A 17,401-nucleotide genomic window follows, 5' to 3' on the forward strand; every position below is an offset into this window, starting at 1 on the left:
AATACAAGAACATAGATACCATAAGTGTTTACTGAAATGCAGCTGGACTCTGACAGAATTTAGATTGGGTCTTTTTGCTTTATGTTGGGTTTATTGCCTGTCCCTCTTCTGTTACCTTGACTGCTTCTGTTACTCCCTATCAACCATTATAGCTTTTCTTGTTGATTGCACTGACCTCTCCTGACAAGGGCAGATCTTTCCAACTCCCAGTAACCCAGTCATCAAAGCTTAGCTATCAGGTTTGCTCTGCCTTCTGGGGTAAGAAAGGAACTGTACTTTCTTCCAAAACCCTCTTTCGCCTCAGTGAAATGATTTCTCTTGTGAGATAAAAGCAAACTCAGCCCTAGGCTTAGAACAAAGTACTCTGATCTCAGCTATGTTGGGCAAAGAACCCCAGCGTCCTTGCTAATATTAAACAGTCCTCATCCGTTCTTCCCGATGGCAGCTTTGCCCAGAGAGAATGAAGAAAGGAGGGTACTACAACAGTGCACAGAAAAGCAAGTATATTTCACAGCTCGCTTAATCTCACTAGCTCTTCACATTTACAGAGGGGCAGCTTTGTGTGTGCCTGTTTGCTCTGCATTCCTATTAGTAAGCTTCTTCCCCATCCGGTCTTCCAAGCATAGAAGTACAACACTTGGTCTCCTAACCCCACTGCTGTAAGAATATCTTTTATGTGGCACGCACAATAGACTTTGGAAGGGCTGCTGATAGGTAATTAAATAGGAGTTCAAACTCAAGTCACTGGCCTTGATAGTGATCACTGGCATAGCAGGACAGAATAATCCTCTACGCTGCAGCATCCTGTGTTACGCAGGGATTCAGATCAAACATATTGTGGGGTCCCTTCTGGCCTTAAGCTTTCATTAAATGGGAGATGAGCTATTTTGGAGGAGTGGAAGAAGCTTTTGTCCCAGTAATAAAAAGAGTTACTGGAGAGTTTGCTGTGGATGAAAGATCATTTTTGAGGAAACAATGGAAGACTGTAAATCAACTTTTTTAAGTATTTGAAAAACACAGAATTAGGCTGGTTTGGGGCCTTGGGTGATTTTATCATGAATGCAAATTGTTCCTGTGTTGTACACACTGTCTTTTTCGTGCTAAATGATTAAAAGGGCAACCCCAAAAATTCTCCTGAGGCTGAGGAACCTGGAAAAGAATGGGTGTTTGCCTCTCCCTGAACTCCCAGCAGACAACTATTTCTGGAGCTCTTTCTGGAACCATTACCTAATTCTGCCTCTGCCATCAGCAGGTATCTTTCCCCTAGAGATTACACTGGCAGATTCTCAGCCAAGGACTTGGAAACCTGTCTGTGCCCAAGCTTCAGTTTGTAGTGCCATCTACTGTTGTCTCATAACTTAAACATACAGGTTCACACACAAAAAACCCACAACAAAAAGCCTTGTCCATTTCATTTTAACATAGCTGATATCCAAAGTGGTGAAACCACTTAGCCCAGACAACTTCTGGAGTCAGAGCCCCAAATTTCAGATATACAAAGATCTCAAAGATTCAGTTTCCTCTTTGGTGAAGTCTAGACCAGGTGTTTTCAATTCCCATAAATGAATCCTCCTCCAATTTCAAATTCTGTCTCTTCAGTTACATCTCTGCCTGAAGTGAACAAAGACAACCCTGTTTTTCTTAGGCCTTTGTCTACAAAAGAAAGGTTTTGTCAGTATAAATGTACTGGAAATTCCCCTCGCCACCCATGGCAAGGAAACAGCTTCCACAGGCAACAGATTCCCCCCTCACCTCAGCCCCCACTCCAGTAATGTTCATACTAGTTTTCCAACAAAAGGATTTTTTTTTGCTTTTATATCAATCTCCACTAACACTTTTTCTGGTTTAAAAATGGTATAAAGAATCACATTACAAACCAAAATTATTATCAGCAAAAGTTTTGAGTGAAAAATCTGGCTTCATCCTCATAGAGAGAACACAAACTCCACAGGGACTTTAGTTTACAGTTGCTTATAAGGAAAATCTAAGTAGGTCATGCTCTCAAGAGTTTATTCCTCCGTTAGAGGAATTCATGGTAACAGCAACTGCAAAATGAACACAAGGTGTGAGCTACTATCTACTAGTTTCTAATCCTACCTCTAACATTGACTCATATGTCAAAACTTTCCTGAAAATATTTACAGAAATTGAAAAAATTGAAATTGAAAAAATTGCCCATTATCATCAATAAATATTTCATTGTTTACATCACATGAATGTTCTTGTTTTAAAAGTACTTTGAGGGTAATTACTAAGTATTTTAACCATTTTGGGCAGATATTTTCAAAAGCACCTTAAGTCCCAAGTAGTTTGGCCATATACGTGCTTTTGAAAATTGTGTCCTCTGTTCAGTATTGGATAGATAATATACCTAAAAGTATATAGCACAGAAAAGTCTTATAAAGAAGAACAACAAAAATAAGTGAGAACATTTATCTAAATCATTTTTTCTCAATTTTCTTCTTGGTTTCTAAGCCTCAAAACAAATTCCACTATAGTCAGAGGAAAGAGTCTCAATATGAGTTGGATCAGGTACTTAAATGTTTGGCATATGAATTTGGTACTAATGAATCACAGAATCACAAGGCTGGAAGGGACCTCCTGGTCATCCAGTCCAGCCCTCTGCTTCAAGCAGGATCAACCCCAGCTAAGTCATCCCAGCCATGACTATGTCAAGCTGGGACTTAAAAACCTCGAGGGATGGAGAATTCACTACCTCTCTAGGTAACGCATTCCAATCCCTCACCACCCTCCTGGTGAAGTAGTTTTCCCTAATAGGTAACCTCCACCTCTCCCTCTTCAACTTCAGACCATTACTCCTTGTTCTGCCATCTGACACCACTGAGAACAGCTTCTCACAAAGAAGTTTCTCACAATGAAAGCATAGGATAAACAAGAAGTGAAGATCAAGACAGTGCAAGCTTAACCCAAACAATGATAGGCATTACTGTATTGTAATACTGTATCTGTAGGGCTCAGAGACGTCAGATGTAGGTTGTATTAGGTGCAAGAAAGACAGAGAAGTCCCTTCCCCAAAGAAAGCACAATATACACAATGTGATGTAACATGTATGTGAAACAAACAAGTAAACATGGAGTTGAGGAGAAAAGGGAGCAGTTATATGAACTAACATTTCCTCTGTTCATAATCAATAGGTGCAATGAGCAAACCATTAGTTATACCCACTACCCAGCACCTGCCCAGCTGTAATCAGATAGCTGCAATGGGAGGCAGCACAGCAGAGGTGAGTCTTAAGGAGAGATGTGGAGAATATGGGTTGCATGTGAGGTGGCAGTGGGGGAGTGTTTCATATCCTGATGGTGAGTTTTTCCCCCAACATGTATGGGATGGCATTGGATAATGCATGAATGCATTTGTGGCATGGGAATGTGACTGAAGCTGGCACAACTGGGAGAGTAAAAATGGGGACTGACTTTCAAAAAAATAATAAATCAGGGAGAAAGCCAGAGCAGGCCTGAACTGGGAAAGGACTAGAAGGTAAGGACAAGAAGTTTATGGTTGAAGTGGTGGCAGCAAAGAGGTGGGGGTGTGAGATGAGAAGAGGAGGGTGTTTCAAAGAAAGGAATGATGTACAGCAAGGGTCTAAAAGGAGCAGCCTTTGGAATGGCTTTGAGAAAGGACAAGATGAAAGATGTTCAGGATTTGGATGATTGGTTTGTGAACGTGGGTAGAAAGAACAGATATTTCTGAAATGCTGAGTGGAAGAAACGGCAAGATTTAGATCACAGCTCTTCAGGCCTAACATTCAATCCCCTTACTACACCCTGTAATTGCTAGTTCAATTGCACAGAGTCTACGGCCAGGCTCACACAATTGTTCTAAATTTTCTCAAACTGTATGATTTTTTCTATGTTTTTCAAATAAGTTTTTATTTTGTTTTGTTTTTTAGTGAGAAGAAATTGCAAGATGCATTACAGTCTGACAGTCCAATTACAGCTCACAATTTAATTACATTTATTCCTATAACATCTTGTAACAGTTTGACATTTTCAGCAGAAACAATTGTTGGATAATGTTAAGAAATACACTCCGTTGGTTGCAATCCTCACAGGTATTCTTCAGTTGAAACATATCCTTTTTTTTTTTTTTAAACAGAGTTAGACCAAACGGTGCTAATAATCTCAACACTATTTACATGGGGGTCTTCACGTAGATATTGTGTCTTATACAAATACGGTATGTGATCCAAAAATTATGTATTTTATACAAATGAAGTGATCAAAGACTAGTCCTGTTCTTTTTACAAATCATGTTTATCACAACAAAACAAAGCAGCAGAAATGCACAGACTAATAGGGCTACCTCTGTTACTATTCAACATGTTTATCACAGTAATTTCTAAGGAACACTCAAAAATGAGGTTCTGTTGTGCCAGGAACTGCACACACACAGGAGCTAGGTCTACACTAGCCCCCACCTTTCGAAAGCGGGATGCTAATGAGACACTTCAGCAGATGCACCTCATTAGCATAATTGGGCTGTGACGATTCGAAAGTGCTGCTTTCAAATCATGTGCCGCCCATGTAGACCAGGGCCTTTCAAGAGGAGCCCCCTAGTCTTCAGAAGCCCCTTATTCCTATTTGGTTTTAGGAATAAGGGGCTTTCGAAGTCTGGGGGGTCCTTTTGAAAGGCTCCCATCTACATGGGCTGCACGCAATTCGAAAGCAGCACTTTTGAATCGCTGTGGCCAGTATTGTGCTAATGAGGCACTGAATATTCATGGCAGTGCTTCATTAGCAGCTGCCAAAGTGTCTCACTAGCATCCTGCTTTCAAAAGGTGGAGACTAGTGTAGACATAGCCAGAGTGGCACAAAGCCTATTCACTTCTCTAGACAGGAACTAAGCACACTGGAAGGCCTGGGGCAGAGGAAAGGGGTCTAACACAGAAATAACTGTGAGATGGCACATGACATTACGTTATGCTCAGATGAATTATAGTTCTGTAATTGGAAGTCACATGAGTTAGAAGCACAGGACTCCCATCAAAACCTTCAAATTTAGTACGGTGCAGAGAATGGTCTAAAAACCATTTCATCCTGATTTTTTATTCCCTTTCTGTACAATTATGGGGCCCAGCTAGGTTGAATTTACTATCTTCCATTGGCCTGGACAGAAAATATGCAGTAACCACTATACTGTCAGCTTCTTCATAACCAAACCATGGCATATTCTATGGTTCACTCTGTCACTAAGGTTTCCCAATTCTTTTCACTACACATTTTCTTTTTTTAAATCAGGCAAAATGAGACGTGGATCTTCCTGAGAGCAACTATAGTAGATAGTATTTCCAAAAGTCTCCAGGAATCAAAGATTAATTTTTAAAGTTTATGTCATGTGTTGAAACCTCCAGGAATACGTCCTTCCAACCTTATTTGCACAGCCAGATGTGGCCCTTGCCCATATTCATGTTAAAGAGTTCCTCATTGTGCAAGCAGGCCCATGTAAAACAACGGGGCTACTTGTGGAGCAAAGCACCACTTATCATGAGTAAGGAGAGAAGGTACATCTCTGTGCTACACAAGGAGTGTATGAGGGGTGGTAGGATGGGGGGAATGCCAGCTTCCCTCTGATGGCTAATGCATTACAACGACAGTAGAAGTATAAGTGCCCAATCCCCACCTCGTTGTCTTACTGTGGCAGGTGTATGTGTGTGCCTGTGCATGCATATTCATGGTAAGTTTGTGCTGTGCTTTTACCTAGGGAAACACAGATACATGCTCCAGAGATCCTGTACACACATGTAAGGGGAGGGTCTTACAGACCCATGTAGAGGTGCAAGCAGCCTTACAATCTAGCATACAACTAGGGTGACTTCTAAAATGGGCCAATGCCTTCTAAGCACAGAGAGTTGATGGCAAGTAGCACAAAATTTTTCTTGTGACTTATGCTGGAACTGGAATTCATCTATTCAGGGGTGAAAGGCTAATGTGGAAACCTGGCAAAAAGAGCAGGGTAGTTACAGTGTTAGAAATTTTACACAATAATTACCTGTTTTAAAAGCAGCGATGCCCAAAACTGTCACACTGCATCTAGCAGTGCTGCACAGCAATTAGAGAAACCACATTTTTGATTGTTGCAGTTCGGTGTTTAAAATAACTGCATATTTCTGCATTTAGAAGCCAGACTTCAGAATTGTGTCAGTCAAATATTTTGTACGGGTTAGAAACAAAATGAGGGTTTGCTCAGCACTAGCACAGAAAACAAAGTGCTTTGCTGTGAAGGTTCCCAGTTACTCATCACGGCTCAGATGAGTCCAATAGATAACACAGGGCCAGTCTACTAGTACCACAAATGACAATACAGTAAACCCTCGAAATGCATGATTTCGAGTTCCGCTTCACTAGCATTAACTCCTGTTCGAGTTAAGAGCAAAAATCCTGCTCCCCACAGCCCTGGCTCAACCTCTCCAGCCCACATGGCACCAGTTCAACCCCTCCCACCCACAGCCCCGCTCACCATCCGCACACAGCTCTGGCTCACCCCCTACCCTGGCACTTGGCTCAGGCTCACCACCCCCCACATGTTATTCTAGCTCATCATATCCCCTGGCCACGGTTCAACCCCCCACCCCCCCGTGTGAAGCTCCAGCTCAACTCCACCCCTGCTCCCCTTCAGCCCTAACCAACCCCAGGCTTAACCCTCCTGCCCCCCTCCTACGGCCCCAACCCACTGCCAGGCTTATCCCTCCCCAACTGCCCCCCACCCCACCCCAGGACTCACCTTTCAAAAGGAGCACCAGCTGCTCCTGCTGCAGAACATGCATTCCACCGGGGAAAAAAAAAGTCCCCTGACTTATGCAAAATTCGAGCTACCCAAGGGTGTGTGGCAACACAACCCTTGCATAAATCGAGGCACTATATGTACTTCTTCCACCCCAGCCCCCAGCATTGCTCTCATGGCATCAGCAAAAACGTTCACAACATATTTGAAATCCACAATATTAAAAATGACTTAAAACCATGGGAACATTCCCTAACAGATCATCAAACTTCTCTGCCTCTGATCTCCTTCCTTTGATTTTTGTTACTGTCTATTCTGTATTCTGGACTTCTTCCAAATCACTATTCTACAGATTTGTTTCTTTGCCGGTGTTTTATATTGGCTAGTCAATTATCTGTTGCTTCAAAGAAAGCTTTTAATTTTACTGATGGCAAAGGTGCTACCCCATCCTGTCCTCTGTCCTAGCAAATGACCTTGCACATGAAGAGACACTGGAGACACAAGCAAAAAAGGGAAACGGACAAAACCATATATTTTAGATATGAGTTTTGGGAACTAAAGGATAAAGACTGTGGGAGCATCTGGAAAATTCTGGGGAGCTGCAGAGGGTAAAACAACATGAACGTTCATCTTTCATCAGCATGCAGGCTGCCCTACAAACATACCCAACTTTGCAAACTAGAGAGAGCCTCTAGCTAGCAAAAGGTACCGGCACAGTGTTTGGGGTTATAAGCACAAAGGCAACTTATGAACTTCACTGACTGTTTTGAGAAACCTGTGAGCAAGAAGGGCAGAAGGGAAAGAATTTGGCCTTCCCTTGGTATTTCACAAGGAGAACATTTTGCTTAGTGATCAGTGGCAGAGAAGATCTGTAGACTTCAGAGTTATGGAGTTTCAACAGAGGAAAAAGTAAGTCTCCATAGAAAAATACGTATAGGAAAGCATTCTATAGCAGGTGTCTAAAGTTCAGAGCATTTACAAGCCAATGCAGTGATACCATAAATACTGTATATCTTTGGGAATTGAACACTATATAACAATTCCCTTAGGCTATGTCTACACTAGAAGTATCTGTCAACAGACATTACAGTTGACAGGGTTGTCTCGACAGAACCTCTGTCAACAGATTGCATCTACACACAACTTGCTCTGTCGACAGAGAACTGCCAGACTGCACTGCCCTCTGGCGCCAGAAAGTGGAATGGCAGCTCTCCAAGAGGGCTGCCCAGCAACCAGAAGCCCTCTCTGTCGATAGAAGTGTCTACACTGCACTTTTGTTGACAATACTATGTCCAGAGAGTGTTATGCCTCAAAATTTTGAGGGACAATACTGTCAAGAAAAAATGCAGAGTTCTGTCGAGACTTTGTCGACGGAATGCTTGAACTCTCTTTTATATTCAAATTCAACACATTAACATGTGGTTTGAACTGGGATGTGAATTTTCTAGGTCATTATAGGGGCTCTTATGCATACTTGGCTTTATCTAAGTCTTGACTTCCCTTCCCCCTTCTGCCCCTCTACTCTCTGATTTGCTCACCTTGATCATTTTTTTCTGATTTGTCAACCCTGATTATTATTTTTGGTTCTCTGTGCCTTAAATATTGAGTCTGTTCTGGTATGGCTATGGTCTGAAGAAGTGAGTCTGTCCCATGAAAGCTCATCACCTAATAAATTATTTTGTTAGTCTTTAAAGTGCTACTGGACTGCTTTTTTGTTTTGATAGTATATAGACGAGCACAGCTTTCTCTCTGTTACTTCTCCTTTGGTTTCTCAGCAAATGCAGTAGCCATATGACTGGCAAGAGCTTTACAAACAAAGCCCAACCCATCAATCCACAATCACTGCAAAATGTTCAAGTATTGGAAACACATCCTTTCTGCTTTTCTTTAGAACAGTGCTTCCCAAATGGGGTTCCGCAAAACCTGGGGTTCTGCAAAGTCTAAATAAGGGTTCTGCAAGAAAATTCCATTATAGTAACTGACTCCTCTGTGGCTCCCTGCCCTGCTGCCACTGGAACAGTAGAACCAAATTTCATTGTTTAATGGCCAGCAGGGTGGCAGGTGGGATCAGGCCATTAAACAAACTGAATTTAGTTCCATTATTTCAGCAGCAGTAGGGTGGGGAGCCAGAGAGAGCCCCTCACTCACCCCACCACCCGAGCGTCAACACCCCTCCCATGGGCATGGCTCTGCACACCACTGCCAGAGAACAACTCCATGACAGCCTTCCTTCCACTGGGTGCACGTGGCCACCTGGCATACACTCCCCAGCCAGTGCCATGGATGGGTTAGTCCCAGGGACCTGTTTGTGGCTGAGGAGGGTTAAGCCTGCGGATGGGTTTGGGGCTGAGAGGAGTTAAGCCTGGGGATGGGGGGTGGGTTTGTGGGAATAGGGGGGTAGAGATTGGAGATAGCAGGGTGGATTTGGGGGCTGAGGCAGGTCAAGCTTGGAGACGAGGGGCAGGATTGGGGGCCGAGGGGGTACAGAACCTGGGAATGGGGGCCTGCAAAATTTTTTCAAGTTCAAAAGGGTTGCATGGCCAAACAAAATTGGGAAACACTGTTTTCGAGAGAATCCACTTAGACCTATATGCTTGTTAATAGCCTGTATTCATTTACTCTCTGCCGCATGAGAAGCCAGAGATCTGCCACTGTTACCGCTACACTCTATGTAAACCTCATTCAGACACTGTTATTGTCAATCATCCAGGCTGTGCGGGAAGCATGTCAAAGGGAAACAAAACAGAGAGTGTGCTGCAGCACTTGACATCATCTGCTCCCCCTGCATGCTCTGCTGAGTTAGTTCAGAACCTTTCTGCCTCAATGATAGTCTCTTTCCAAACAGTCCCCTTACCCCGCATCAACATCACCCAATGTTTGGGCAAATCTTTGATGCCTGCAGAGGAGAAAAGCAAACCCTCTTTTGTCTGTCTCTGAACCACTGCTAAGGCAATAGTGCAACACAGAAAAGAAACAGTCTGCAATCAGCCCATTGTAAATGTATTCACATTACATGCAGAAATACCTATAGACATATGCATCAGTGTAGAATGCCTGGAATAAAAGGAAGCAGCACACAGAGAATATCCCTTGAAAGGCTGCATGTCTAGGTTCAAAAAGGCTGTTCACACCAACATTCTGTGGGGTTTCTCCAGCACAATCTTCCACAGACTGGCTGCGCTGTAATCTCAGTCAGAGACAGATGATAGCCTTAGAAGAAGCACAAGGCTTAAAGAGGCAATAGAGCCAGCATGCCCATCTTTTGAGAAAGCTTTGTGGCTAAGCTGGGATATATATATATATATATATATTAGGAGATATTCTAATATCTGGCAACATGTGTGAGAATGTTAGCTGGAAAACAGACCAGAGTCCTACTCAGACACTTCTATCAGCTTATCTGAAGCGTTAAAAGGGCACCTGATCTGTATTTCATAGTGCCTCTTAGTACCAGGCCAACTCAGTGGACTCTCTTAGTTTACCACATCTTGAATTCTTGGTATCTGAGCATTACATTAGTGCTGGAAGAAGTTACCTATACTCAGTGATTTCTTATGCACAAGGCACTGCAGCATGCGTGAAATAGACAATAGTACAGTAGTATTTGACAGAGAGAAAAACAGTCAGACACACATACCCTTCTGTATACCTCTAGCCACACCTGAGAGAATGGGGAGTCTGTAATAAGCGAAGCATCACTTCCAACCACAGCCCCCCACAACTATCCTCCACACGCCAATATGGTGCTGCCATCGCTTTACAACACCCCATCCTTCCATTCCCTGCTGATGATCCACCCCAGGAAAATTCAGATCAAGTTACTGGAGGTAAGTCCTCCAGCAAGAGACCTTCCCATGAAGACCTCTGGGTGGGGCTACTTTGAAACAGGAAGAAGTCCCTTTCTCCTCTGCCTTACCGATCAAGTCATTTCATTTTTATATGGGTAACAGCATTCTTGATCCATATCCCTGATAGTGCTCCCCCAGTCAGGCTCCAAACCCCTCACGTTCCTGCTCCTGGCAGAGAAACACCCTCCAGCTGGTTTTTACCAGCTTCTTTAACTATTAAAATGATGACGTAAAGATGCAAACACGTACATGCCATCATGTGGGCAGCTCCAGTGACTCAAGTATCGGCAAATCCAGGCCGCAGAATAACAATCTCCGAAAACCCAAACTAGGTCGGGCAAGAATTGCATTTTACCCATAGTTCAGAGACAGCCACACAGGGACCCGCAATTGACAGGGAAGAAAAATCACCTGCAGGATTCTGTTACAGGGCTTACTGCTGCAAGGTGCGGCTCTAAAAGATCACTTAAGCATATGCTTAACTGTAGCCATGTGAATAATCCCTCTGACTTCAATGAGACTATTCGTGTATTTAAAGTTAACCTCTATGTTCAGGTAACAAAAGACAAATATACAAATGATCTTATGTTCCATATGGTTTGCTCTACATCAGGGTTGTAAGCTACCCATATACAGCACAGAGAAATACCTTGACCCTGAAGTAGCACAACCAAAGAAAGACAGGCCTAGACCTTGCTTCCATCCAACTTTCTGCACTCACAAACTGGAGGGATCACTAGAAAGACTTTCAACCTCCAAGGTTTCCCCCTCTCTCTTACTAAAGAAAGGGGCACAACAGCAAATGTGTCTCAGTCTCTGATGTGTACTTACCCAGAAGAGAAGGTTGAAGACAAACATGAGGTACTTGATGCACTGCAGACAGTTGTGTGCCATGCTGCACCTCTTCAGCTCTAGGAGAAAAATAAACGAGAGATCCAGGTAAAAGACAACGTACTTGTTCCCCTTGGGGGACGTGTACTTAGCCTTGGTGGCTTTAGGGCCTGGGTTGGTGTGGAATCCGAAAAACGAGTTGCTGGTGGCCCCAAACTGGCCGCCATACATGCTGCTGTAGCGACGGAAGGCGCCATTTGGAAAACTGTAATCCTTGCTGTCCAAAGAAGGACTCCTGTGATAGGTCGATTCATCGGTGCTAGACCTGCGCATGGTGACTTCCGATTGTTCCACGGTTACTATCGATGTGATAGTTGTTGGGTGTTGGCAGTTGGGGGGCAATACGTTTATTTATTATTTTCCTCTCTCTTTATCCCCCTATTGTTTTGCACCAGCTGTTCTTTTGGCTGCCATTCTGTCAAAGGAGTTAAGTATGCTGTAAAGCAGAGGTTGGCAACCTGGAGTCTGCTCAGCCAGGAGTTAGGGAACAGCGTGCTTCCGTGTGAGAGAGACTTCTGTAAACATTCCCTTGGGGTTCACGCTTTGCCCCCCCAGCCCACCCTAGTACCAAAAAGCAAAAGAAGAGACAGACATATACTGTACCCAAAGCGACTAATTTAAAAAAAAGGAAGCATGATTTCGCTTTTGTCGCAAATGCCATATAAAACCCCGGCTCCACATGCTACACACACACAGGAGGGATGGTGCACAGCCTTGTGGGCAAGAACAGACATCATCCAAAAGGCAAGCAGCTCCCATGCCCCGTTCCTCTTTGCCACATTGCTCTGCTCTGAGACGCTCAGCTCACTTTAAAGATCCCTGTTTCTCCTCACACACAGACAGAGCCTATGGTAAGTGAGCCACGGAGCTTCATTCACAGTGCTGCTGACACTCCTCTGAGGCTCCAGTCCAATCATGCTCTCTGCTAGTATACAGTCACAGCTCTGTGGTCCATCCCTGCATCTGAAGCGAGAGGCAGAGAGAACAAGCGTTCTTACTGTATCTCATGAATGCCTGCTCAGCACTCTCTCTAGCTCCTTCCCTCCCCTGGCCAATCAAAATTATCCTCAGACTACACTACTCCCCACCACCACTACCTTCTTTAAAATAAAAACCTCCCCTTGGTTTCTTCTCAGCGAATCCAACATAAGCTGCTTTTAACCAATCACTGAACAGGTGGAGGGACTACTGTATGTATCTTAGATTTAACCACGTCTATTCCCCTGGGTAATTCTATTCTCTGTCAGTCCTGTATGCATCAAAGCTAGGAGCAGGTTTCAATCATCCTAGCTGCTAGTGCTGTCTCAGATTTATAGTTCTCAGCAAGGAGCAACTGAATTTTGGTTCGTTCTGAAATGCCATTGGTCCTGCAAGAATTTAGTATGCATATATTACACACCTTGATTCACAGGCATGCAAGTAGGATGTACTGCACATGGAGTACATTTTGAGTGCTATAGATGACAATATATTAATTAATCCACTTATTGCTACCAGTCAGATTTTAGACCAAAAAGTCATGATAGTCCCATCCATATATATTTGCATGTGCAGGAGATGCTATTAAAAGTCACTTGTTTGAACACTGGTCTGCTCTACCTATATTTACTTAGTGAGGTGACTTCTGCTTTTTACTTGTGTTTCTCCCATCAGTATCATCTGACTTGTCACTCAGTGTACTGATATGTCATTTGCTGCTCTACCTCCTCCCCTGTTTTTCCATACCAGGTAATCCATGGGTGAGCAAACATTTTATGTTGGGCCCCGCTTTTCATCCCTGCAATTAGCAGGATCCTCCCCACTCCCATCTAATGCAATCCAAACTGATGGAAATTTTGGTTATGTTCATATGAAAAAAACCTTTTGCACAAGTAAGAAAATAGGTCTGTAGAATAGGAAAAAAACTTTATTAATCATAAACTTCATAAATATAAATAAACAGACATAAAAACAGTAACATATTTCAACATTTTAAACAAGATGGATGAGCCTGAGACTCATCAGCCGATGGTGCTGCACCTCCTTACAAAATTTTGCAGACCCCTGATGTAATCTATTGGCTTGACTTCATACGTGTGTTTAGGACTCACCGCCTTATGATGGGACCAAGCTGCTCTAACACTTCAGCAACTAGTAGAAAAAGTCTCATACAGTGCAACTTCTCAGAGAGGAAGGATGTCCTGGTAGTTAAGCATTGGATTAGGATGCAGCAAAACTGGACTCAGTTCCCTGCCACTAATTCCCTGCATGACCTTGGCAAGACATTTTTGATTTCCCTCTGTCTCAGCTCCCCATCTGTAATATTAAACACCCCATTTCTGCCATCCTTTGCTTGTCTTAGCAATTTATATTGTAAGCCCTTGGGGCAGGGACTGTCTCTTTCTATGCATTTTGGGGCAGAGTGAAGAGGTGGCTGGCTGATAAGAAATGGGCCAGGTGAAACCAGGTCATGCAGGTGCATGTGCACACGTGAACGCGCGCGCACACACACACACACACACAGAGCAAACAATTAATTAAATGGCAAAAGCAAACAAGTCCATGATTCCATTCACTTTCTTCCCCAATGCATAAACGCACAGCTCACACCTGCTGCTAGTACTAGAGAGATAGCTCTGTCCTAGGTGCCAACAACATTCCAACTCCACAGCCTCGGATAAGTAACAACTTCTTTCCATCCCATTTTCCTTATCTGTAGAAACAAAGATATTTCACAAGTGCGGGGGAGGGACTCTTCCAGGCCTACAGCAGATGTTCCTCCTTTTCCTTCCAGGTACAAACTCCATCCCACATATAAGCCGTGTCTACATGTGCACGTTACTTCGAAGTAGCGGCACTAACTTCGAAATAGCGCCCGTCACGGCTACACGCGCCAGGCGCTATTTCGAAGTTAACTTCGACGTTAGGCGGCGAGACATCGAAGTCGCTAACCCCATGAGGGGATAGGAATAGTGCCCTACTTCGACGTTCAACGTCGAAGTAGGGACCGTGTAGTCGTTGCGCGTCCCGCAACTTCGAAATAGCGGGGTCCGCCATGGCGACCATCAGCTGAGGGGTTGAGAGACGCTCTCTCTCGAGCCCCTGCGGGGCTCTATGGTCACCGTGGGCAGCAGCCCTTAGCCCAGGGCTTCTGGCTGCTGCTGCCGCAGCTGGGGATCCATGCTGCAGGCACAGGGTCTGCAACCAGTTGTCAGCTCTGTGTATTTTGTGTTGTTTAGTGCAACTGTGTCTGGGAGGGGTCCTTTAAGGGAGCGGCTTGCTGTTGAGTCCGCCCTGTGACCCTGTCTGCAGCTGTGCCTGGCACCCTTATTTCGATGTGTGCTACTTTGGCATGTAGACGTTCCCTCGCAGCGCCTATTCGATGTGGTGCCGCGCAACGTCGAAGTTGAACATCGACATTGCCAGCCCTGGAGGACATGTAGACGTTATTCATCGAAATAGCCTATTTCGATGTCGCTACATCGAAGCAAGCTACTTCGATGTAGGCTTCACGTGTAGACGTAGCCATAAAGTCCTTCTCATCTTGGATGCACTGTCCAAAACAAACAATTCTTCCAGATCTGAGCTTCTGATTCACCGCTTACTTCTCCTGTACCTCTGCACAGCTACTTCCTCCTCTGCCTCCCTGCTTCCACTTAGGTAGGCAGACAGGCAGACCTACTTGGCTGATGAGCTCCAGCTGCCTCAGCCTTACAGAACCTTAACCCTACTGGTCCCTGATTGCTACAGATAAGCCTAGGAAAGGATGACAATTTGAATCAACTGACTTTTATGAGATGCCCCTCTCCCCGGTGTCTTCTTAAGATACAGATCAAAAACGTATCCTGTCCATAACAATACTGAGCCACTCACAAAGAAACGATAGGGATTAGTTTGACAAAGTCAAAGGAACAATAGGGATTAGTTTGACAAAGTCTTTGCAGACAAAGAGGACTTAAGTGTGATGACAGCCTCTACATGACCATCTCAATGCAAACTGTTTGCAATCATTAATTCTGGTTATTTCTTTTTAAACCACTTTGCCCACATCAAACATATCTAGGTACTTCTGGTACACACATCCACCTGATGCAGCTATACATACCTGGCATCTGTCAATATCCCAGAATGACGATAAGGAATGGAATAGTAACCCAAAGGCAATTTTCCCATTCATTTAAAAAGCAGGGCTTTCTGTGCCTATGCCATCCAAGGCTATCCTCACAGTGTCTAAGGAAACTCAGGGATTTTAAACCTCCCTACTTCCCATCTCCACGCTGCATACAGCAAATTCAGTTCCCAAATTCACAGGGGCACTGTGAGATTAAAATAATGTTTGAGAGACACTGTCATGGGGCCATAGATGCGTGACCATATGCACCTCTATATTCTCACACTATTGTAATAATCTTTTACAAAATGAGACCTGTGATGTACTATTTGAAAACTAATATTGCTGGTCAATATAATGACAGTGAAATGGATGTGCCCAGCATTATAGGTGATGGTTTAAACATATGTGAAAATCATGACTGAAGTGCGTTTACCAGACAAGTCTGGGGAATGGGTAAATCTACTACTTCTCAAACACAAAGTACAAGCTGATGACTCTAGTCCAGTGTCATCAAAGCTGATGGGCAGATGTGCATCTAAGCAAACAACAGTGTGGAACCTCTTCCAGCACTTTTGGGGGACAACAGATTAAACAGATCTGGACTGTCCAGGAGAGATCCAGACAGTGCTACACACAGATGTTGGGGGTGAAATCCAGGACAGAGTAAGTTGGAGTAATCTTGCACCTAGTAACCATGACTGCTGGGAGCCAGAGGAGGGCTGGTGCTTTCTCACAGGCTGCTGGTGTTGGAGTTCCTGGCCCAGGGCCAGGGCTATACAAAGACATATAGCATGTGATCTTCATGCTCTTTGTGGGAAACCCAGGTTGGGATCCACAGCAGCAGAGTACTCTGAGGCACCCCAAGTTGCAGGGCCCCGGTGACATAGCCCTCACCAGTCTGGATTGCACCCCAGAATGCCATAGTATATAAATACAAAGAATTAGCTAACTATAAGAAGAAGTAGTATGTGAAGGTTGCTGAACACTGCCACTTTCTTCAGGGTGAGTGAACACCCCTAAGAAACACCAGGATGTACAAAGGCAGAGACAGATGAGTTACCTACGCCATTGAGCACATATCCCATGTGAGCATACAGGAATGCACACTCATGATCATACATGAAGTAATATAAAGAACAACAATACATATAGGCTGGTTGTACTTGAAATAGTGTTAATTCACCATTTATTAACAACAGTGGTATCCACAGTGTTTCCGGAGTATAGTAGGGGTCAGTTTAACATCTCCATTATAAAATCTATTTCCGAGGTGCTCAATACTAGTTCACTTTTGTTGACATCCAGGTGTCACAATAGATCCCAGTGACATCTGCTAAAACAAATCTGACCCTCCCCATGACAAGGGAATCGATCACCCGATGAAAAAATCAACATAAAAATGTCAAGCATCTTCTCCCTCTTCCCCGCCACCCACTGAAACCCCACACCTTTCCACTGTCAGGTCATGGGGAACAGGAAGACACCTAAACTCTGAAGAGGAGGCACAGCCCAAATATTAAAACCTGATGCACTATCAGCCCTTAATGCACATGTATAAATGCACATTTATTTATAAAGCCAAGACATGAAGCAGAAAACAGTTTCTAAAAGTGGGTCCCTGATAACAAACAGCAACAACACAGGGCTGCCTTTCAGAAGGAAGTCATTCCACACTGTGGTGGCCAGTACACCCAGTATGAAGGATGGTTCCACTCCAACATTCACTCTCCAGCAACAATATGGTTCACAGCAATGGCAGCTCTTTAATGCCTCTTATAGGTGTGGCACTTACACTTCTTTCTTCAATCTAATATCTATGTGTTGGTC

General features: G+C 44.0%; 1 protein-coding gene across 5 annotated transcripts in view; it reads right to left on the reverse strand.

Annotated features, from left to right (window-relative positions):
• The window catches only part of TSPAN4 (tetraspanin 4), a 668,631-nt gene that overhangs the window by 271,764 nt on the left and 379,466 nt on the right, over nt 1-17,401 (reverse strand). For 4 of the 5 annotated variants that reach the window (XM_074997847.1, XM_074997848.1, XM_074997846.1 and 1 more), the window contains one exon: nt 11,422-11,501. In XM_074997847.1, coding sequence (XP_074853948.1) covers nt 11,422-11,484 — 63 coding nt within the window. In that variant the 5' untranslated portion in view covers nt 11,485-11,501. Of the gene's footprint in view, nt 1-11,421; nt 11,755-17,401 lie in introns of those variants that run through there. The other variant, XM_074997844.1, reaches the window with a different exon arrangement.

Source organism: Carettochelys insculpta, chromosome 6, assembly GCF_033958435.1.
Source record: "Carettochelys insculpta isolate YL-2023 chromosome 6, ASM3395843v1, whole genome shotgun sequence".
In the NCBI taxonomy this organism is placed as follows: Eukaryota; Metazoa; Chordata; order Testudines; family Carettochelyidae; genus Carettochelys; species Carettochelys insculpta.